The sequence below is a fragment of the Oncorhynchus mykiss genome, chromosome 31, assembly GCF_013265735.2.
Source record: "Oncorhynchus mykiss isolate Arlee chromosome 31, USDA_OmykA_1.1, whole genome shotgun sequence".
NCBI lineage: Eukaryota > Metazoa > Chordata > Actinopteri > Salmoniformes > Salmonidae > Oncorhynchus > Oncorhynchus mykiss.
The window spans coordinates 39,621,090-39,645,874 of NC_050571.1; the positions used below are offsets into that span (position 1 = coordinate 39,621,090).

Below are 24,785 nucleotides of genomic sequence, written 5' to 3' on the forward strand. Positions count from 1 at the left end.
TGTAGCCTCAATGGCGCAGCCCATGCTGTCACAAACGCTTTAAAGGCACATGTATAAAGTTGAGTCTTCTATCTATCTCTATGGTTGGTCCATGAACGTTGCTATCAACGCGGCTGCAAATTGAAGATGGCGGACTTGTTGGGGACTGTGCCGTCAGCTGAAAAAGAAACCGAAAATAAGGACAAGAAGAAGGAGAAACGGCCATGGGATGATATACCAAGGTCGGGGGAAATCGGTAAAACTCCAGATCTGGCGGAAACATTGGGCTTTTACGATATAAATGCTGTCAGACGGGAGCAACGTGAACGTGATAACTCAGGTGGGTGTCCCTGGCTCGCGCGCAGGTTTAAACGGTGTCTTTAAGGAACATTTTATCTGATAAACCAACCTCTCTATATGTCTAGAAATAATGCCTTTTAGGCTGACGATCGCATGTAAATCATTGTAAAATACATGTCATAGAAGCTCAACAATTGTTCTATTATTTAGCTATCTTTGGGCTGGCCCACACAGTCATTGGGGCTGTCCCGACTGAACGCACAACCAACCAAAGCATGTCATTGGATTTTCGAGCTGTCAGTTTTAATGTCATTGGATTTGCGAGCTGTCAGTTTTAACCGTGTTGTCATGGGAGTTGTTTGTAAAAAAATAAATAATAATAATAAATACTTTCTCACCTTTTGTTTTAGTAGTATGTGATAATATATTTTTAAAAGTATTTTAAAGGTGTCTAATTCCTTCCACGTTTTAATTCCCGGTCATTTGCGGACACGTGATATCACGAACTGCACCTAGCCAAGGCAAGAGACGTCTAGCCTACGTGGAGGGGGCAACAGTAGCATTAGTTAGCTACGCTATTTGCTTAACACGGTTTAATGTTAATGCTAACGTTACCTGTCATGCCAATGTGTGTCAAAGAGGAAAAGTCATAATCGCACTAACAGTCAAAATAGACAGTTATTTATGTTGGAAATTGTGAGAACCTGTCAAATATATATATATATATATATATAACAACAACATTTTGATTTCCAACCGACTAGAAAATATTTCAAGACAGTACGTTCATTTCGGGGTAAAGTCCTCAGCACCTTTGAACAGTTTCGAATTATTGATAAATTATGCTGTTATTTAAAAGTGCAGCATATCAGTAGGTTGTGTACTTTACTTCATAACTTCCTAAATGGAATGGTGATTCATGATACTGCCACTGTAGCTCAGATTTCCTCATACCGAAAGCCTTAGCAAGTATGTTAGATAAGCATTAGGGTTAAAGTGGCATTTTAATTCAGTTGGCTCTGTTCTTATATGAATACTGATTTGGCTACATTATGATTATTTTTTTAGAACATATTTTGTTTTCTGTGTCGAGCTTCCCACAGTTGACACACAGTACCAGTCAACTTTGGACACACCTACTCATTCCAGGATTAATCTTTATTTTTTACTATTTTCTGCATTGTAGAATAATAGTGAAGATATCAAAACTATGAAATAACATATGAAAGCATGTAGTAAGCAAAAAAGTGTTAAACAAATCAAAATCAGCTTTGCACACTCTTGGCATTCTCTCAACCCGCTTCTTGAGGTAGTCACCTGGAATGCATTCAATAAACATGTGTGCCTTGTTAAGTTAATTTGTGGAATGTATTTCCTTCTTAATGCGTTTGAGCCAATCAGTTGTGTTGGGACAAGGTAAGGGTGGTATACAAAAGATAGCCCAATTTAGTAAAAGACCAAGTCCATATGGCAAGAACAGCCAAAATAAGCAAAGAGAAAAGACAGTCCATCATTACTTTAAGACATGAAGGTCAGTCAATCCGAACTTTGAAAGTTTATTTTAAGCGCAGTCGCAAAAACCATCAAGCGCTATGATGAAACTGGCTCTCATGAGGACCGCTACAGGAAAGGAAGACCCAGAGTTACCTCTGCTGCAGAGGATAAGTTAATTTGAGTTACCAGTCTCAGAAATAAATGCTTCACAGAGTTCAAGTAACAGAGGCATCTCAACATCAACTGTTAAGACGAGACTGCGTGAATCAAATAAACCACTACTAAAGGACACGAATAAGAAGAGACTTGCATGGGCCAAGAAACACGAGCAATGGACAATAGACCGGTGGGAATCTGTCCTTTGGTCTGAAGTCCAAATTTGAGATTTTTGGTTCCAACCTCCACGTTTTTGTCAGACACAGAGTATGTGATTGGATGATCTCCGCATGTGTGGTTTCCACCATGAAGCACGGAGGAGTGTGGGGGTCCTTTTCTGGTGACACTGATTTAGAATTCAAGGCAGACTTAACCAGCATGGCTACCACAACATTCTGCAGCGATACGCCATCCCATCTGGTTTTTGCATAGTGGGACTTGTTTTTCAACAGGACAATGACCCAAAACACACCTCCAGGCTGTGTAAGGGCTATTTGACCAAGAAGGAGAGTGATGGAGTGCCGCATCAGGTGACCTGGCCTCCACAATCACCCGACCTCAACCCAATTGAGATGAGTTGGACTGCAGAGTGAAGGAAAAGCAGCCAACAAGTGCTCAGCATATGTGGGAACTCCTTCAAGACTGTTGGAATAGCATTCCAGGTGAAGCTGGTTGAGGAAGGCCAAGAGTGCAAAGCTGTCATCAAGGCAAAGGGTGGCTACTTTTGAAGAATCTAAAATATATTTTGGTTACTACATGATTCCACATGTGTTATTTCATAGTTTTGATGTCTTCACTATTATGCGACAATGTAGAAAATTGTACAAATAAAGAAAAACCCTTGAATGAGTAGGTGTGTCCAAACTTTTGACTGGTACTGTGTATTTTGGCCATTATGTTGATAACCATGCGTACACACAGCTGTCTTACCAAAATACAGTAATGTAAACTGGAGCGACAATAGCCCTGTTGTAACACAGCGCTAAGTGTTGTCATAATGTTATTCCAGATCCGTCGCTGGCTCGCTTCATGTGTGCTGAGCTGACCCGGGGCTACTTCCTGGAGCACAACGAAGCAAAATACACCGAGCGCAGAGAGCGAGTGTACACATGCATGCGCATTCCCAGAGAACTGGAAAAGGTAGGTACAGTACAGACTAGAGGTCGACCGATTAATCAGAATGGCCGATTTCAAGTGTTCATAACAATCGGAAATCTGTATTTAAAAAAAAAAAAAATTACACCTTTTATTTAATCTTTATTTAACTAGGCAAGTCAGTTAAGAACACGTTCTTATTTTCAATGACGGCCTAGGAACGGTGGGTTAACTGCCTCGTTCGGGGGCAGAACGACAGATTTTCAAGCTTGTCAGCTCGGGGGTTCCAATCTTGCAACCTTACAGTTATCTAGTCCTTGTGCACTCCACAAGGAGACTGACTGCCTGTTACGCGAATGCAGTAAGCCAAGGTAAGTTGCTAGCAAGTATTAAACTTATCTTATAAAAAAACAATCAATCAATCATAATCACTAGTTAACTACACATGGTTGATGATATTACTAGATATTATCTAGCGTGTCCTGCGTTGCATATAATCTGACTGAGCATACAAGTATCTGACTGAGTGGTGGTAGGCAGAAGCAGGCGCGTAAACATTAAATGTTGTCGTTGTGTTCCTGGTTCGAGCCCAGGGAGGAGCGAGGAGAGGTACGGAAGCTGTACTGTTACACTGGCAATACTAAAGTGCCTATAAGAACATCCAATAGTCAAAGGTTAATGAAATACAAATGGTATAGAGTGAAATAGTCCTATAATTCCTATAATAACTACAACCTAAAACTTCTTACCTGGGAATATTGAAGACTCATGTTAAAAGGAACCACCAGTTTTCATATGTTCTCATGTTCTGAGCAAGGAACTTAAACGTTTGCTTTCTTACATGGTACATATTGCACTTTTACTTCTCCAAAACTTTGTTTTTGCATTATTTAAACCAAATTGAGCATGTTTCATTATTTATTTGAGGCTAAATTGATTTTATTGATGTATTATATTAAGTAAGTGTTCATTCAATATTGTTGTAATTGTCATTATTACAAATAAATAAATAAAAATCGTCTGATTAATTGGTATCGGCTTTTTTGGTCCTCCAAAAATCGGCATCGGCGTTGAAAAATCATAATCGGTCGACGTCTAGTAGAGACCCCCTTGACTTTTTTTCACACCGTTGTTTGATGCACTGTAACCATGAATGTTTAAAATTGAACTTGTCTAAGCAGCATGCATATTTGATGCAAAGAGGGTATAAATGACTAATTCGGTCAATATATATACCAAGCCAACCAGACCAGAACCGGCGCCAGGATAAAGTGACTAAGGGGGCAGTTGAAATCGGTGAGGGGGAACAATTTTGCATCTGAATTATATTGAGTTCTGCTTATATCAATCAAATGTATTTATAAAGCCCTTCTTACATCAGCCGATGTCAAAGTGCTTTACAGAAACCCAGCCTAAAACCCCAAACGGCAAGAAATGCAGGTGTAGAAACACGGTGGCTAGGAAAAATTCCCTAGAAAGGCCGGAACCTAGGAAGAAACCTAGAGAGGAACCAGGCTATGAGGGGTGGAGATTATAACAGATGTTCAGAGATAACCAGTAGGGTCCGATAATAATCATCAGTGGTTGTAGAGGGTTCAACAGGTCAGCACCTCAGGAGTAAATGTCAGTTGGCTTTTCATAGCCGATCATTTTAACATAGATTGAGGCACAGACACAGATCAATGGGGATAGCTGAGCTGACTACACTGACTGTGTTAGTGGCAGACTCCACTAAGCTGTCAGGCTGGCTATCTCATTGTGTAACTAAGGGAGTTGTATCACACTACCGCAATAAACAAAGTTAAAATGCAGAGACTCCGAGACCACTGAGTGCTTTTGAAGTGGTAGGTAAGGTGCGAAATATGGAGCCCATATCCGCTGCGCTGTACCCGCACGATGGACTGCGCCCTACACACTGAAGCAAGGCCTATTTGGCAATGAATATAGGCTACAAGGTATATAGGGTAATTCACCTATTACAAAAAGCCTATGTGAATGCAGGCAGATGTCTTAACAAAATAATTCAAACTGAATGCAGAAAGTAATTGCCTAGTTATTCATGCAAAACAAAAGTACTGAATTACAGTTTGGCTTAGAATACTGACACAACTGCGAATGCGAAAAAATTAATGTGAACAGAACCGAACAGCAGTAGGGGCTACTATAGGCCTAGAAATAAAATATCAGATCGACAAAGGCATGACACAATCTATATTTAGGCTCGTTACATTAATAACAGTAAACAAACGCAATAAAGGCGAAAGCAAATAACAAACCAAAAAAACTGCCTACTACAGTGAGCTGAAGCCATGCACAGCTGTCTTGCCAAAGAAATAGGCCTATAGGCCAGCATCAAACAGAAAAATCATGCAGCTAAAGAGTTCAGCAACACGTTGCGATATGGCACAATACACTTCTGTGGCTCAAGTTCAACCCAAACATGTAATCAATTAAGCAATGCCGTCCTACCATAAACACATTTCCAATACGTGCAGTTCCATTTTTACTACCACGAAAAGCAATAGGCTACCAAGGAAGCCTACTTTCTATTTCTATGGTTATCTATTTCTATGATGAAACATACCGATATCCAGCTGTACCCAGGGGCGTAATTTGGGTTCTTACATTGGAATTCTATTGAATTCTGCGTAATATACCACAAACATTATTAGTTCACATGCCAAGGTCATTGAGGGCTTTTGACCAAGAAGTGGCAGGTTGGCACAATCTCCATTGCAAAGAGCAAATTTAACCAGAACCATGCACAATACACGTCCTCAAAGTAATGACCAACTTCTTGTAGCAGGCGTTATTGAAATTGAAAACAGGTCTCATAAACAATGTCTCAAGCACAAGTGAGTAGCCAGCTAATCTTTGTATTTCAAGTCTAGCCAACCTGGATCTACAGTGCATTCGGAAAGCATTTTGATTTTTTTTTCTCCACATTTTATTACGTTAAAGCCTTACTCTAAAATTGATCAAATCGTTATTTTCCTCATCAACCTACACACAATACCCCATAATGACAAAGCAAAAACGGGTTTTAAATGTTGTTTATTTGGAAATGTATACAAAATAAACTGATATCACATTTACATAAGTATTGGCAGTGGCAGATTAGCTGGTTAGAGCGTTTAAATAGGCTAATAACACGAATGCTTGTATAGCTAGCTAAGAAGCTAACTAAACTGTGGTGGGGCGTAAGGCAGAGTTGAGTGAAGCCCCTTCAACTGTAAACTTGACCTGTCCTTTATAAATCAAATATTACAGGCGGAGGCGTATCACGTTATTCACGTAGCCTTCCACGTTATTCACGTAGCCTTCCACGTTATTCACATAGCCCACCACAGATGAGCAAAGTTTATTTTTATGGAACCCCAAAGGTCTCGTACCTAACCACCCAGTGGCTTTCCATAGTCCCCCTACACACAAACTCTCACGCACTCCGTGGCGTGCTCTGTCCATGGTGCTGGTACAGCGCCGAAGAGATACCGATTTTTGCGCCAACCTGTCACTCGATAATTTTAACTTCAGCGGCATAAAACTAAAACTGTAGAGGCACGAGTTTCAACTGAGCCCCATTTTACCCCCTCGTGGAACTGGGCCCGCAAGCAGAGCTGTTTTTAAGGAAATATAAATATCCTGTGCTTTTTCATTTGGTTCATAGGCGCATACAGACACAGTTTGGCTCCATTGTAACTGTGAAGCGCCATGGTGCGCTTGCATATGTGGCTCAACCAGGACTGTTCCTTTTCTAACTGAATTAAAACCTTTTGAACAATGTGTTTTAAGTTGGGATATAGATGACAAAAATGCAGAATGGGGTTAAATTATTAGGCCTACTGATTATTTCTCACTATCTACTTGTGAGCTACTCATTAACAGCCCACGAGCTACCGGACATGCAGTTTTCTGCTAAGGTGCAACCTTAGGTAGGTCAATGGAAGGTTACCCCGAGTCAGTCTGCGCTACAACAAAGCCTAATCAGACATGAATGTGCTCCATAATGGTTTTAACAGGCAAAGTGAGATAATACAATGAATTTGCTCATGGTGCACGCAGCTCAAATGATATGGAACAACACCATTGGACCAACACCTTCGGACATGAAACAACGATACAAATGTAACGGCACAACAAAATAGAGAAACTATTTTATTTTGCAGTTGCTCTTTTTTCATTTTAAACCTCAGTGGTGCAACTAGTGCTCTTTTAAGTGCACTGAAAACGGTGTGCGCAGGAGCAAAGCAAGGTCAAAACCAGTTATCTTTTTTGATATGTCCATTTTATATATGATATAATTATTATATCTATTTTAATACAGACCTGCTCGAAACAATATTAATCATTGAAAATGACAAATTACCCAATGGATCTTTATAATACTCTGGTAATAAAGTGGGGGTGCAGAAACATATGTTTGCACACAAAACAGAGACCCAGAGATATAACCAAAGGTCAGTTCAGCAGTGTTTGTTTAGCGTTGCCCTTGATAATGTCCTGGTACATCTGGTGTTTCCAAGAGCAGTGAAAGTAAGTTATTCTATTTTTGTATTGATGTTCACATAGCATTTGTTATACAGTTGACACAAATTGGTCATTTGTATTGATCTACAAAGTATAGTGTGTAGGTCTACACAATTCAAAAACTACAAGGCTACTTGCCACATCACTTCTATGATGTATTGCCTACAGCAACACAATGTTTTTCAGTATGCTGTCATAGCCGTAATACGGCTGATTTAGTGTCTCTCTACAACCACTAGATGGTGATGTTGTAACAAATTCCATTGAGAATATAAACAAACATTCCTCTAAACTCATCTGGGAATAATAAACCTCTGCACTAGAGTCTGATCCCAGAAAGAGGCAGTCTGACTCACCTATATCTCAGTCTCTTCAAACATCGATACCACCCTTGTATGTGCCTTGAGGTACTATTCGGGGACTACTGTTAATATGGATATCAAATGGACCTCAACCATCACATCATTTGCAATTTTTCATTTTCGATTTTGCCCTCTGGCAAGAGTGCTCCCTACAGACATTCACATTGAGACAGTGAACGTCAGTGAAGATCAGTCGTCACCTAGCCTAATCTATGTCCCCATTCTAACCCTCATTGGTTAGCTATATCATTCCAAGTCTTTGGGAAGTGAGGAATGTGTGTAAACTGAGCATTGTGACCTTCTGGCTCTAGAAGCTCTGCCTGGAGTAGCTGAAGTTCCCCCAGCCAGGGACAGGCCAATGAAAGGATGACTTGTGACTCTGTTAGCCAACCCAACTACCACTACCTACTTCCTGGCTTGCTCGCACACACTTTTTCAGTTCTGTACACAAATGTTCTACAGGATTGAGGTCAGGGCTTTGTGATGGCCACTCCAATACCTTGACTTTGTTGTCCTTAAGCCATTTTGCCACAACTTTGGAAGTATGCTTGGGGTCATTGTCCATTTGGAAGACCATTTGCGACCAAGCTTTAACTTTCCGACTGATGTCTTGGAGATGTTGCTTCAATATATTCACATAATTTTCCTTCCTCATGAAGCCATCTATTTTGTGAAGTGTACCAGTCCCTCCTGCAGCAAAGCACCCCCACAACATGATGCTGCCACCCCCATGCTTCACGGTTGGGATGGTGTTCTTCGGCTTGCAAGCCTCCCCCTTTTTCCTCCGAACATGATGGTCATTATGGCCAAACAGTTCTATTTTTGTTTCATCAGACCAGAGGACATTTCTCCAAAAAGTACGATCTTTGTCCCCAAATGCAGTTGCAAACCGAAGTCTGGCTTTTCTATGGCGGTTTTGGAGCAGTGGCTTCTTCCTTGCTGAGCGGCCTTTCAGATTATGTCGATATAGGACTCGTTTTACAGTGGATATAGATACTTTTGTACCGGTTTCCTCCAGCATCTTCACAAGGTCCTTTGCTGCTGTTCTGGGATTGATTTGCACTTTTCGCACCAAAGTATGTTCATCTCTAGTAGACAGAACGCGTCTCCTTCCTGAGTGGTATGATGCCTGCGTGGTCCCATGGTGTTTATACTTGCGTACTATTGTTTGTACAGATGAACGTGGTACCTTCAGGCGTTTGGAAATTGCTCCCAAGGATGAACCAGACTTGTGGAGGTCTACAATTTTTTTTCTGAGGTCTTGGCTGATTTCTTTAGATTTTCCCATGATGTCAAGCAAAGAGGCACTGAGTTTGAAGGTAGGCCTTGAAATACATCCACAGGTACACCTCCAATTGACTCATTATGTCAATTAACCTATCAGAAGCTTCTAAAACCATGTCATCGTTTTCTGGAATTTTCCAAGCTGTTTAAAGGCACAGTCAACTTTGTGTATGTAAACTTCTAACCCACTGGAATTGTGATACAGTGAAATAATCTGTCTGTAAACAATTGTTGGAAAAATGAGTTATGTCATGCACAAATTAGATGTCCTAACCAACTTGCCCAAACTAGTTTAACAAGAAATTTGTGGAGTGGTGGAAAAACATGTTTTAATGACTCCAACATGTGTATGTAAACGTCTGACTTCAACTGTACATCTAAGTAGAGTTATTAAAGTGACTATGAATAGATAATAATAGTTTTTTTGTGGATGGCGTGGAGGCTCCACTATAGCCCCGTTGATGAGAATGGGGGCGTGCTTGGTCCTCCTTTTCCTGTAGTCCCCAATCATCTCTTTTGTCTTGATCACGTTGAGGGAGAGGTTGTCCTGGCACCACATGGCCAGGTCGCTGACCTCCCTATAGGCTGTCTCATCGTTGTTGGTAATCAGGCCTACCCCTGATGTCATCAGCAAACTAAATTGTGGTGTTGGAGTCGTGCCTGGCCGTGCAGTCATGAGTGAATAGGGAGTACAGGAGGGGACTGAGCATGCACCCCTGAGGGGCCCCTATGTTGAGGATCAGCGTGGCTGATGTGTTGTTACCTACCCACCTGGGGGCGGCCTGTCAGAAAGTCCAGGATCCAGTTGCAGAGGGAGATGTTTAGTCCCAGGGTCCTTAGCTTATTGATGACCTTTGAGGGCACTATGGTGTTAATCGCTGAGCTGTAGTCAATGAATAGCAGTCTCACATATGTGTTCTTTTTGTCCAGGTGGGAAAGGGCAGTGTGGAGTGCAATAGAGATTGCATCATCTGTGGAACTGTTAGGGCGGTATGCATATTGGAGTGGGTCTAGGGTTTCTGGGATAATGGTGTTGATGTGAGCCATGACCAGCCTTTCAAAGCACTTCATGACTACAGACGTGAATGCTATGGACCGGTAGTCATTTTGTCAGGTAAATAATGTATTGTGTCATTTGAGTAACTTTTGTAAATAAGAATATATTTTTCTAAAAACTTCTACATTAATGTAGAGGCTATTGTACCGTGATTACATATAATACTGAATGAATTGTGAATAATGATGAGTGAGAAAGTAACAGAAGGTGATACATTTGTTTACATCCCTGTAGTGAGCATTTCACCTTTGCCAAGATTATACATCCACCTGACTGATGTGGCATATCAAGAAGATGATTAAACGGCATGATCATTACACAGGTGCACCTTGTGCTGGGGACAATAAAAGGCCACTCTAAATGTGCAGTTTTGTAACACAACACAAGGCCACAGATTCCTCAAGTTTTGACGGAGTGTGCATTGGCATGCTGACTGCAGAATTGTCCACCAGAGCTGTTGCCAGCAAAAATGTTAATTTCTCTACCATAAGTGCCTACAACATAATTTTAGAGAATTTGGCAGTACGTCCAACCGGCCTCACAACTGCAGACCACGTGTAACAACGCCAGCCCAGGACCTCCACATCCGGCTTCTTCACCTGCGGGATTGTCACCTGGACAGCTGATGTTTGTGGGTTTGCACAACTGAAGAATTTCTGCGCAAACTGTCAGAAACCGTCTCAGAGAAGCTCACCTGCATGCTCGTCATCCTCACCAGGGTCTTGACCCGACTGCAGTCGGGCCGACGGCATCGTAACTGACTTCAGTGGGCAAAATTCTCACCTTCGATGGCCACTGGCACGTAGGAGAAGTGTGCTCTTCACAGATGAATCCTGGTTTAAACTGCACTGGGCAGATGACAGACCTCATATATGGCGATGTGCGGGCAAGCGTTTTGCTGTTGTCAACGCTGTAAACAGAGTGCCCCCTAGTGGCGGTGGGGTTATGGTATGGGCAGGCATGAGCTACACACAACGAACACAATTACATTTTTATCTAAGTCAATTTGAATGCACAGATACCCTGACGAGATTCTGAAGCCCATTGTTGTGCCATTCATCCACCGCGTCATATTTCAGCATGATATTGAAAATGTCCCAGATCTTCCATGGCCTGCATACTCACCAGACATGTCACCCATTGAGCAGGTGTGGGATGCTCTGGATCGACGTATGACTGTGTGTTCCAGTTCCTGCCAATATCCAGCAAATTCGCACAGCCATTGAAAAAGAATGGGACAACATTCCACAGGCCTATATCAACAGCCTGATCAACTTTATGCGAAGGAGATGTGTCGCGCTGCATGAGGCAAATGGTGGTCACACCAGATACTGACTGGTTTTCTGATCCACGCCCCTACCTTTTCTTTTAAAGGTATCTGTGACCAACGGATGCATATCTGTTTTTCCAGTCATGTGAAATCCCTAGATTAGGGTCTAATTGAATTATTTAAATGGACTGATTTCCTTATATGAACTGTAACTCAGTAAAATCGTTGAAATTGTTGCATGTTGTGTTTTTATATTTTTGTTCGGTGTAGTATATGGCTTGACCTGTCAAAACAAAACATCTGTAGAGATGGAGAACCCTTGACGCTCTAAACGTACACATCGCCTACGTAGTCACACACGCAAGACACTGGCTCTATTTGTAGGTGTGATCAAGCAGCCATGTTTTACCTGAGTGTGTTCTGTTCTTACCCTACAGCTGATGATCTTTGGCTTCTTCCTGTGTCTGGATGCCTTCCTCTACGTGTTCACGCTGCTTCCCCTCCGGGTGCTGCTGGCCCTGCTACACCTCCTCACCCTGCCCTGCTGCAGCCTCGGGTGAGCCCCCCCCCCCCCCCCCCCCCCCCACACACACACACACACACACTCTGGGTCACGTTTCACTGGGTGCTCCGTACTGAACGTTGCATATAGAAATGCCGTGAATAGATGGGTATATAGGGCAATATAGATGGGTATATAGGGCAATATAGATGGGTATATCTCACCTAGCTTTCCCAGAAAATAGACCTAGTTCCCCAAGTGAATTGCATTTGGGGCATAATCCTAACTTTGCTTGTGTCACTCAGACTTGAATGTAAATCACACCTTGATATCAGGTGAGATTTGCATGTAGTGTATCTAGTTAGAATTCGGCCCTTCAGAAGACGGATACATACGTAAGCTAGGTTTATGTATACTTTACAGTAAGTATTGTAATCACTCGGTGTGCCTGTGACTGGTCTGTACCAAGGTCCCTCTCTTCCCTTGCCTTCTTTCCCTGCAGGGCAAACGTATGCCCCTACTGCAATCGGAGCAGGTACGCTAGTCTCACGTCTGCCACAGCTTTATCATTTATATTAAATGTAGTTTCTCCATCTTGTTTGTCCTGACATGCAGCTTTGTGCTGTATTCTTCATGCTCCATGCTAAAGCCACTGAGGCGCCATTTTAGTGTTCACAAACAGGGCTGTGCTCGCCACGGCAACACTTATACAAAACTGTACGCTTTCTCTGCAAGGGCTCATATTAGAGGTCGACCGATTATGATTTTTCAACGCTGATACCGATACCGATTATTGGAGGACAAGAAAAGCCGATACAGATTAATCAGACGATTTTTATATATATATACACATTTTTGTAATAATGACAATTGCAACAATACTGAATGAACACTTTTATTTTAACTTAATATAATACATATGGGTGTTCTTAAGGTGATTCCACAGGTTGGTGGTATTTGTTGATTTAGCCGTTGCTGACCCCATGCTTACATCTTTATCACAAATAAGACACCTTGCTTTCCCTGGTGCCAATTCCATGTAATAGTCCCACACTGCTGCTCTGCTTTTCTCTGCCATCTGTAAAACACACAGACAGCTCTGAAGTGACAATGATACTGAAGAGTCTGCTTAGGAGACAAATACTCTCAACTGTTTGAATAAAAATAGTTTAAGTTACCTGTGATGAACGTTGAAAACAAAAACTGTAATTTCTATATGCAGGAAATCCTATTTTAATAATGGACATGGTAAGAATTGACGACCAAAGTGCGAGTCATAATTCCCATGACACCTTCTAGCAAAATCTGAAAAGCGGTACCTTCATTCATTTATTCCATAGGATTTTTTTTTGATTCACTTAAAATAAGGTCTGTGTTTCGTGTAGGCTTACACCACCTTGCCAATCTTATAACTGTGTAGATATCCATAGGACAAGGTAATTCTGATCAATATTGGCTAAATATAAGCGAAGATCATTTTTTTTTGTAGAGTGGATTTATGAAAATATGTTGACACACGTTACCTTATCCTAGTGAGATTTACACGGGTATCAAAACGCTGAGGTGGTTTAAGCCTGCACCCTAACCTGCACGAAACACAGACCTTATTTTAAGTAGATCAAGACATTCTCTGTGGAAGACATGAACGGTAAAATAACAAAGGAACCCCTTTCAAGTTCAGCCGCAAGTTATTACAGGAATTATAACGCGTCAACTATTTCTCTCTAAACCATATACCTTTGACTATTACGAGCCTGCTGCTGCCTACCACCCCTTTAGTCAGACTGCTCTATCAAATATCAAATCATAGACTTAACTATAATAAACACACAGAAATACGAGCCTTAGGTCAAATCCGGAAACTATCACCTCCAAAACGTTTATTCCGTTCCGTATTTTATCTAACGGGTGGCATCCATGAGTCTAAATATTCCTGTTACATTGCACAACCTTCAATGTTATGTCATAATTACGTAGAATTCTGGCAAATTAGTTCGCAAAGAGCCAGGCGGCCCAAACTGTTGCATATACCCTGACTCTGCGTGCAATGAAAAGCAAGAGAAGTGACACAATTTCACCTGGTTAATATTGCCTGCTAACCTGGATTTCTTTTAGCTAAATATGCAGGTTTAAAAAATATTATACTTGTGTATTGATTTTAAGAAAGGCATTGGTGTTTATGGTTAAGTACACGTTGGAGCAACGACATTCGTTGATTGATTGTTTTTTATAAGAGAAGTTTAATGCTAGCTAGCAACTTACCTTGGCTTACTGCATTCGCATAACAGGCAGGCTCCTCGTGAGGCAGGTGGTTAGTGCGTTGGACTAGTTAACTGTAAGGTTGCAAGATTGAATCTCCCGAGCTGACAAGATAAAAATCTGTCGTTCTGCCTCGTTCCTAGGCCATCATTGAAAATAAGAATGTGTTCTTAACTGACTTGCCTAGTTAAATAAAGATTAAATAAAGGTGTAAAAAAAATATATTAAAAAAATCGGCGCCCAAAAATACCGATTTCCGATTGTTATGAAAACGAAATCGGCCATTCCGATTAATCGGTCGACCTCTAGCTCATATACATAGTGGACATGGTTTCTTCAAGACTGGCCCGCCAAACTGATTTCCCACGGTATATCAAAGCTCTAGTCTTGTTGAAATGCTTAACATCAAATTACAACACACCAACAATGTGCAGTTCTCCCTACTACTTTGAGGACTCCTGCCTGACCAATCTCTCTCCAGAGTGTGTACGGTATGCATAATGTCAGAGTATGTAGGCCTAACTGAAGGGAAAGCAGTAGCAGATTTTTTTTAAACATTTTTTTAGTGGAGGCCTGCAGCTTGCGGTGGGGGGGGGGGGGGGGCTGTGGTAGTGGATGGGCGATAGCTGTGCGCTGCAGATGCACAGTAAAAGACATCGCAGCGACAGATGGCTTGAGCTCGCTGCGCCTCGAGTTTCAGCAACCCCGCTCTCTCAATCCCCACACGAACACAGAAGCTGTAATCAGGCACTGTGACTGGCTACTAGCTCTACTGAGGTATTTTCTAGGTAAACATTTTTTATTTTATTTATTTTTTTACTGATAAGTAATGTTTGACCACACCTCAAATGACACTCCAGAGTACAAGATGTGCTATTTTGAATTCCTTAGCTTGAAAACATTTCAATATACCTTATCCACTCTATACAGAAAATGAGTATGAATTGCAAAGGTCATTTGCCAAGTCCACTCCTATATCTTTGAGTGTCATTTTTCTGTTGTTGGTGTTTTGACCTTACCCTGTCATTTTTTTTGGAAGTCGTGTTAGGCCAAAGGTGACGTGTTGTAATATCAATAGTTAAAACGATGTCTTCACTGACAAACAACTGTCGGCACAGTCAATCTTTCAGATCTGAGATGCCCCAGGAGAGGCTTAGCAAAAACTCCACACCTCCGCTGATAACGCGTATCCCAGTACTTTGTCCTGAAAAACTGTTCCTCTCACACGGCACAGCTCAGCGCTGATTGCTGTGGCCTTTGTGAGAGCCGTTTGATGATGCAGCATGCCCTTTTTGTGTCTGTCTGCATGGCAGCGAAGCATGACTGACCTTTATACACACACACACACACACCTCTGTTGTTGGCCTGAGCTGCAGTTAGTCAGCTAGGGGGCTATCAGATTCATGGTGATGGCTGGTGCCAGGGGAACAGGGTTACACAGGGCCTGGCATTCACTAACATACACGGGCAGGACAGAGAGTACACTCTCTCTCATCGTGCATTTGACTTTAATAGCCTAAGCAGTGTCATGTTATGGGTCATTCACTGGTCACTCCTCTGCAACAGTCCACTAGAATGTGCCAAAGTGCTGTGTCTGAGTGCGGCCAGTAGAGGGTGATAGAGCACCAGCAGTGAATTCTTCTTGTTTATGCCCCAGTATGAATTGGCATATAATATAGCATATGCTTCCTTCTTCCTCTCTTGGAGGTTATCACTGATCTCTAAGTGATTGAATAAGTGAAAGAAAGATCTTCCAGGCCCCCAGTATTTATCAAAAATCAACAGTGACCCTAAGTCCATCTTGCCATAACTTTTATGATAATGAAGATTATGACGCTGATGTTGTTTGCTTCCCTTCATACTTCAATGCTCACTGCACACAATTTGGGAAGTAGATGAGACACCAGATTAAGCATTCTAATTTGCACTTTCTGAATTCAAGCCCCTCTCTCGCACCCCAGCGTCACTGCCACCTTCCCAAAATAACCTCCCGACAGACCGACTGAGCTATTGAGATGTTTGGCACCTCCTCTGCCAATCACCTTGTGAATGGTTATTCTAAGTCTTACTGCAGGCATTGAGAAATCTTAAAAGGTGATTTAAAAAAAAAAATATATATATATATACATATATATTCCCCTCTCCCTTTTAGGAAGCTTTTTTGGCAACTTCTTCTTTAAGTTCACTAAGGTGAGGGTGTTGATGGATAGTCTTATTTGTGGGGTTTTATGTCGTTATTCAATCTATTGTTGATAGTGGATTCTTGAATATCGCAAAGTCAGCTCCATCCATTCGGGACAGGCTGCTGTTTGAATCAAACACGCGCTTGAAAGCGCTATCCAGAAATCCACCGTCTGCAATCGATTTGAAATCTGGCCTTAGTTTGAGTAATACGTAGTGAAGTGGTGGGCATGCAAAGAATTAAGGTACTAGTATGCAGTAGTTATACTGGCTTAGATGTACGGTAGATCAGCCTATTTAGTAGCCTTTCACATAATAACTCCATGTCTTGACATGTTCTACTCCCCAACAGAGACTCAAAAGCCCTATGGATTTGTCAGTCTTCCCCTAGCATGCTCTCATGCTGGCGTGCCATTTAACTTTCGATTCTCCTATTGGTGTATTTATTTATTTTACCTTTTATTTAACTAGGCAAGTCAGTTCAGAACAAATTCTTATTTTCAATGACCGCCTAGGAACAGTGGGTTAACTGCCTTGTTCAGGGGCAGCACGACAGATTTGTACCTTGTCAGCTCGGGGATTCAAACTTTCAACCTTTCGATTACTAGCCCAACACTCTTACCACTAGGCCGCCCCGTGTAGCTTACATTACATATGTGTAAATGTAACAGATTTGGTTAGCTACTTCACCCCCCCCCAAAAAAAATCATCATCGGTTGAATGTGTTCGATGCTCCAAACAACCCCGATCAACCGGAGTTGAAAAGTTCATATTTATACTGTTTATAGCGAGCAGCATTAACATCAGCCAATAACAAATAGTCCCGGATGCTCAGAAGACCTGGACAGTCATTCTACTGGTGCTTTGACAACCCCTGTGGGTATTAAACCACTTCGACACGGCACACATGACTCCTGTCCTGACATTGACCTTATAGCCTAAGAGTGCATGAAGCTTACAGCCAACCAAGATCCCAATGTTCACTGTGTTCACTGTGTCGTATAACAGTGTTATCAAAAGCACTAGGCCTACTAAATTGTGGCACACTAATGTGATTGGATTGTGTGTGTGTACATGCGTACATATGTATGACTAGGCTCTGTGTGTGTGTACGTGTGCGTACAGTACTTGCAGATGTATGACTAGGCTGTGTGTGTGTGTGTACGTGTGTGTGTGTGTGTGTGTGTGTGTGTGTGTGTGTGTGTGTACATGTACATGCAAATGTATGACTAGGCTGTGTGTGTGTGCATACATGCAAATGTATGACTAGGCTGTGTGCATGTATGATGTGTGTGTGTGTGTGTACACTACCGGTCAAGTTTTAGAACACCTACTCATTTCAGGGTTTTCTTTATTTGTACTATTTTCTACATTGTAGAATAATAGTGAAGACATAATTATGAAATAACACATACAGAATCATGTAGTAACCAAAAAAGTTTTTAACAAATCAAAATGTATTTTAGATTTGAGATTCTTCAAATAGCCACCCTTTGCCTTCATGCAGCATTGCACACTCTTGGCATTCTTTCAACAACATTTTAAGTGGGAAGTTTCATACACTTTGGCCAAATACATTTAAACTCAGTCTTTCACAATTCCTGACATTTAATCATACTAAAAATTCCCTGTCTTAGGTCAGTTACGATCACCACTTTATTTTAAGAATGTAAAATGTCAGAATAATAGTAGAGTGATTTATTTCAGCTTTTATTTCTTTCATCACATTCCCATTGGGTCAGAAGTTTACATACACTCAATTAGTATTTGGTAGCATTGCCTTTACATTGTTTAACTTGGGTCAAACATTTTGGGTAGCCTTCCACAAGCTTCCCACAATAAGTTGGGTGAATGTTGGCACATTCCTCTTGACAGAGCTGGTGTAACTGAGTCAAGTTTGTAGGCCTCCTTGCTTGCACATGCTTTTTCAGTTCTGCCCACTAATTTTTTATAGGATTGAGGTAAGGGCTTTGTGGTGGCCACTCCAATACCTTGACTTTGTTGTCCTTAAGCCATTTTCCTGACTGATGTCTTGAGATGTTGCTTCAATATATCCACATAATTTTCCTTCCACATGATGCCATATATTTTGTTAAGTGCACCAGTCCCTCCTGCAGCAAAGCACCACCACAACATGATGTTGCCACCCCCGTGCTTCACGGTTGGGATGGTGTTCTTTGGCTTGCAAGCCTCCCCCTTTTTCCTCCAAACATGATGATAGTCATTATGGCCAAACATTTCTATTTTTGTTTCATCAGACCAGAGGACATTTCTCCGAAAAGTATGATCTTTGTCCCCATGTGCAGTTGCAAACCGTAGTCTAGCTTTTTCTATGGCGGTTTTGGAGCAGTGGCTTCTTCCTTTCTGAGCGGCCTTTCAGGTTATGTGGATATAGGACTCGTTTTAGTGTGGATATAGATACTTTTGTACCTGTTTCCTCCAGAATCTTCACAAGGTCCTTTGCTGTTGTTCTGGGATTGATTTGCACTTTTTGTACCAAAGTACATTCATCTCTAGGAGACGGAACGCGTCTCCTTCCTGAGCGGTACCGCTGCGTGGTCCCATGGTGTTTATACTTGCGTACTATTGTTTGTACAGATGAACGTGGTGCCTTCAGGCATTTGGAAATTGCTCCCAGACTTGTGGAGGTCTAAAATTTCTTTAGATTTTCACATGATGTCAAACAACGAGGTAGGCCTTGAAATACATCCACAGGTACACCTCCAATTGACTCAAATAATGTCAATTAGCCTATCAGAAGCTTCTAAAGCCATGACATCATTTTCTGGAATTTTCCAAGCTGTTTAAAGGCACAGTGACCCACTGGAATTGTGATACAGGGAAATAATCTGTCTGTAAACAATTGTTGAAAAAATTACTTGTGTCATGCACAACCGACTTGCCAAAACTATAGTTTAACAAGAAATTTGTGGAGTGGTTGAAAAATGAGTTTTAATGACTTCAACTGTGGCTTCATGAGGTAGTCATCTGGAATGCATTTCAATTAACAGGTGTGCCTTAAGTTAATTTGTAGAATTTATTTCCTTCTTAATGTGTTTGAGCCAATCAGTTGTGTGTGATAAGGTAGGGGTGGTACACAGAAGATAGCCCTATTTGGTAAAAGACCATGTCCATATTATGACAAGAACAGCTCAAATAAGCAAAGAGAAACGACAGTCCATTATTATTTTAAGACATGAAGGTCAGTCAATGCGGAACATTTCAAGAACTTTGAAAGTTTCTTCAAGCTCAGTCACAAAAACCATCAAGCACTAAGATGAAACTGGCTCTCATGAGGACCGCCACAGGAATGGAAGACCCAGAGTTACCTCTGCTGCAGAGGATAAGTTCATTCGAGTTACCAGCCTCAGAAATTGCAGCCTAAATAAATACTTCAGAGTTCAAGTAACAGACACACCTCAATATTGACTGTTCAGAGGAGACTGCGTGAATCAGGCCTTCATGGTGGTTTCTTTGCAGCATTTCGACAACTAAAGGACACCAATAAGAAGAGAATTGCTTGGGCAAAGAAACACGAGCAATGAACATTAGACCGGTGGAAATGTGTCCTTTGCTCTGGAGTCCAAAATGGAGATATTTGGCTCCATCCGCTGTGTCTTTTGTGAGACGTGGTGTGGGTAAACGGATGATCTCCGCATGATACGCCATCCCATCTGGTTTACGCTTAGTGGGACGATCATGATCTGGCCTCCACAGTCACCCGACCTCAACCCAATTGAGATGGTTTGGGTTGAGTCGTCCCACAGACTTAAGGAAAAGCAGCCAACAAGTGCTGAGCATTTGTGGGAGCGCCTTCACGACTGCTGGTAAAGCATTCCAGGTGAAGCTAGTTGAGAGAGTGCCCAGAGTGTGCAAAGCTGTCATCAAGGCAAAGGGTGGCTATTTGAAGAATCTCAAATATAACATGTATTTTGATGTAACACTTTTTTTTGGTTACTACATGATTCCATATGTGTTATTTCATCGTTTCGATGTCTTCACTATTATTCTACAATGTAGAAAATAGTAAAAATAAAGAAAAACCCTTGAATGAGTAGGTGTTCTAAAACGTTTGACCGGTAGTGTACATGCATACAGTACATGCAGATGTATGACTTGGCTGTGTGTGTGTACATGCAGATGTATGTCAAGGTTCTATTTGTAACGTGTGTGTGTGTGTGTGTTCTGCCAGTGGCTCGCGCCTGCTGCAGCCGGCCCAGGTGTGTGACATCTTGAAGGGACTGATAATGGTGCTGTGCTACTCCATGATGCACTACGTGGACTACAGCATGATGTACCACCTGATCCGAGGACAGTCCGTCATCAAACTCTACATCATCTACAACATGCTGGAGGTACAATGGGTTGGATTCAGAGCTGTTGTAGGAATGTGATCTAAAGGTTCCCCTCTATATAGCTTCCACTGATCCAGTCACGTTACGTCAGCGGGGAAGGCCTATGTCAAGGAAAATCTGTTGTTGTTGGCTGAAGTATTTGATTAGGGCCTCGGGATACCCTGTTTCATCTGAAATGGAGCAGGTGATATGTTATTAGGGGGAAAAAGGAGTTGTAGCTGGCGTAAAAAGATGCCTGAGTGGAGTTCCTGCTTTCAGCGGGAAAGGACGCTAGGTTGAATTAGCTGTATCCCTGAACCGGATGTATCCGGTTGTTGGTAACTCCGCTAAGAGTGTGCCGATATAAACCATTCAATTTTTTTTTTGTCATAGACTCAAGTCACGTAAGTCAAGACTGTTCTCTCTGCTACCGCACGGCAAGCGGTACTGGAGCGCCAAGTCTAGGTCCAAAATGTTCCTTGACAGAATGACTATTTACATTTGACCCCCTCCCCCTTTGTTTTTACACTGCTGCTACTCACTCTTTATCATCTATGCATAGTCACTTTACCCCTACCTACATGTACAAATTACCTTGACTAACCTGTACCCCCGCACATTTACTCAGTACCGGTACCCCCTTCATATATCCTCGTTATTGTTATTTAATTATGTGTTTATTTTTACTTTTATTTTAATTAGTAAATTATTGTCTTAACTTGTTTCTTAACTTATTTCTTGAACTGCACTGTTGGTTGAGGGCATGTAAGTAAGCATTTCACCATTTATCAGTCCCTTCAAGATGTCCCACAACACCGGTTGCATTCGACACGTGACATAAAATTTGATTTGAGTAGTGACACACAGTCAAGCGCTGGTAATCTGTCATAGTCTATCACCCGTTGTATCACTTACGAGGTCGCAGGTCACATCATTAACCCATGCTGAACTTGACTTGAACTACTTACCGTCCCTGTTTAGGTAGCCGACAGGCTGTTCTCGTCGTTTGGCCAAGACATCCTTGACGCTCTCTACTGGACGGCCACGGAGCCCAAAGAGAGGAAGAGAGACAGCATAGGGGTCATCCCCCACTTCTTCATGGCTGTATTCTACGTCTGTATCCTTCATGGAGAACTAGGAAATGCACACAGGAAGAACTCTACTGTAGGAATTTGTGACACCTCAACTTCCATCACCTTACAGGCGTCACTTTTTTTAGTTAGTGTTGTTGTTTTTTTTGATGATGTGTCAGTAATGTGAGTCCTCACACGCTCTCACTCAAACACCCAGCCCTTTACTGCAGCGGATGCTGTTGTCACCATGTTCAGTGTTTTCCTGAGCCTCTGTCTCCAGTCCTGCATGCCATCCTCATCATGGTCCAGGCGTCAACGCTCAACGTGGCTTTCAACTCCCACAATAAGTCCCTGCTCACCATCATGATGTCCAACAACGTGAGTGTGCACACACTCGGACACACACACACACACACACACACGTAATCGTAAAATGTAGAGGACACTCAAATATATTTTCCTGTATTTCCTGCATGTACAGTTTGTGGAGATCAAAGGAAGTGTGTTCAAGAAGTTTGAGAAGAACAACCTCTTTCAGATGTCCAACAGTGGTAAGTTACTGCCATAGGCATTACACTGTACATTTTAAATTGTGATATGGACATTTTATTTTTAACACCATTTCTCTGATTCAAAACGCTCTACATGTTAGACAGTCTTTTTCTATGCGATGGGTTAAGCCTTCTCTCTCTCTCTCTCTCTCGTCCTTTTTGAAGCGGCAATCGGAGCTGTTTATTCAGCTTTGATAACACGAAAGAAATGCGCCATAGATTTAAATGCATTCTGAACTCTTCCTCTTTGTGCCTGCAGGCTGCATGTTTTCATCTTTGTTGCTGTCATTCTGCAGGAATGCAAGGACCCGAAAATAAGCTTTAATCATTTCCTATTTCCCCCCTCTTGCTATTTGCTTGCGTCTTTGAAGATCCAGTCTGTTTAGCAAGTTACACTTACTTCCAGACCACACAGGGTTCCGACGAATAGGATATTTATGCCAAATGATGTATGTAGCTTTGAAAGTACATGGAACAAATGACTGCCCTTTTTTCTCGATATTACGTAGTTATGTTGGTACATGATTCCAAGTATTAGGTAGTTACGAATATGTATGTATTTGCATTTTAGATATCAAGGAACGGTTCACCAGCTACGTACTCCTTCTCATCGTCTGCCTCAGGAACATGGAGCAGTTCTCATGGAGCCCAGGTAACCAACATGCAAAGGGAATTCTTGGATCCATTTTATTGTGTTCACAGGAACGGGTGATTTTAGGTGTTTTTTTTTTTTACCCCCGTTATTCTCCCCAATTTTGATCTTGTCTCATTGCTGCAACTCCCCAACGGTCTTAGGAGGCGAAGGTCGACGTGTTGGAGGAAACACTGTTCGCCTGACTAAAGCCTGCAGGCACCCGGTCCGCCACAAGGAGTCGCTAGAGCGCGATGAACCAAACCATTCCCTAACCCGGATGACACTGGGCTAATTGTGCGCCTCCCTATGGGAACCCCCGATCACAGCCGGTCGTGATACAGCCCGTGAGCGAAACCGGGTCTGTAGTGACGCCTCTAGCACTGCGATGCAGTGCCTTAGACCGCTGTGCTTCTCAGGAGGCCCACAGTTTGCTGCTACTGCTGCCTTTGAAAAAGTAATCACCCTGATCCTTGGTGCCCTTATTAAAGCTGTTCCATTCAACCCCTAGTGGATAAGACATTGTGATGATGATAGCGCAGCCTTACTCTCATCACCTCCGTCCTATATGACAGCTCTCTTAATACAGTCAGCTGGCCCTGACAGATTTGGAGTGTCAGTAACGGTGATGATGCTAATGTCGTACTCTGACCGGGTCTGAGCCTTGTGGCATAACCTAGACCTCATCCAAAACCATTTTGGGCAGACTTGCACCACATGGATATGAAGATTGTATTTTATCTTGTGTTCGAGTCGAATCCACCACTGTTTAAGTTATTGTACTAAGCCTAAAACAATTTATGATTAAACCAAGAAGTCATTAAATGTACAATTGGAGTCAATTAAAAAGAACGACCAGACATTCGGTTAGGTAAAGAAGGAATGGTGTAGATTTTAGAAATTCACTTCACAAGTCAGTTGTCTTGTCTCCAGATCATCTCTGGGTGTTGTTACCTGATGTCTTCATGGTGATCGCCTCCGAGATCGCAGTGGACGTCATCAAACACGCCTTCATCACCAAGTTCAACGAGATCACGGCAGATGTAAGGATCGCACGGAGGATGACTAGTGATTCGATGAGTTGGCGATAAATGAACTGAAAAACCTTTCATTTCGCACACAATCAAACACCAAGAGGGAACGGTGTATTTTGAGGTCAATCCCATTTTTAATTCACCCACTTCAAGGAATTAATTGAAATTCACAGTTCGCAAATAAAACAATCCCCATTAGGAATACATTGCGCTTTTTAAAGTCTTGAATAAGAATTTCAATTAATCTACTTGAATAAATTGATTAAGAAAACACATTTCCCTCTGGGTGTGTGACTGTGAAATGTATGTTCACTGGAGAGGGTCTGCTTCGTTCATGTTTGAAGGATTACACCATGGTTGGCCCTGTTTTTATGTACAGCGTGGCACTTTTGTTTAGGTTGCCTCCCACACTGCTGTGTGCCTCAATCTCTGTAGCGTGCCACGAGTCCCTCCGCTCCCCTCTGCCCTTTCTAAATCACAACACATCACATTATGCCCCAATAGGGCTACTGGGCTAGCAACGTCGTCATCCTCAGCCACAACAACTAGCTGTCCCACCGTCAGTCATGACCCATTCCCAGCTCTTGTGTGGCGAGAAACCTTGCCTAAGACCCGAAGGCTTTAGATCGAAGGGCTCACACAGTCTTGTGGCGCATAGGAGATGCGGGTTTGAATTCAGTCGGGACACATTGGTGC

General features: G+C 42.1%; 1 protein-coding gene across 3 annotated transcripts in view; it reads left to right on the forward strand.

Moving 5' to 3' along the window:
- The first annotated feature begins 26 nt into the window (after positions 1-26).
- LOC110505143 (transmembrane anterior posterior transformation protein 1 homolog) overlaps positions 27-24,785 on the forward strand; it is a 33,597-nt gene continuing 8,838 nt past the window's right edge. Inside the window, exons 1-9 of one of the 3 annotated variants that reach the window (XM_021584143.2) lie at positions 42-319; positions 2,939-3,069; positions 11,962-12,080; positions 20,659-20,821; positions 21,782-21,917; positions 22,154-22,251; positions 22,355-22,424; positions 22,996-23,076; positions 23,989-24,098. In XM_021584143.2, coding sequence (XP_021439818.2) covers positions 127-319; positions 2,939-3,069; positions 11,962-12,080; positions 20,659-20,821; positions 21,782-21,917; positions 22,154-22,251; positions 22,355-22,424; positions 22,996-23,076; positions 23,989-24,098 — 1,101 coding nt within the window. In that variant the 5' untranslated portion in view covers positions 42-126. Of the gene's footprint in view, positions 320-2,938; positions 3,070-11,961; positions 12,081-20,658; positions 20,822-21,781; positions 21,918-22,153; positions 22,252-22,354; positions 22,425-22,995; positions 23,077-23,988; positions 24,099-24,785 lie in introns of all 3 variants that reach the window. The other 2 variants (XM_036970000.1, XM_036970001.1) reach the window with 2 other exon arrangements.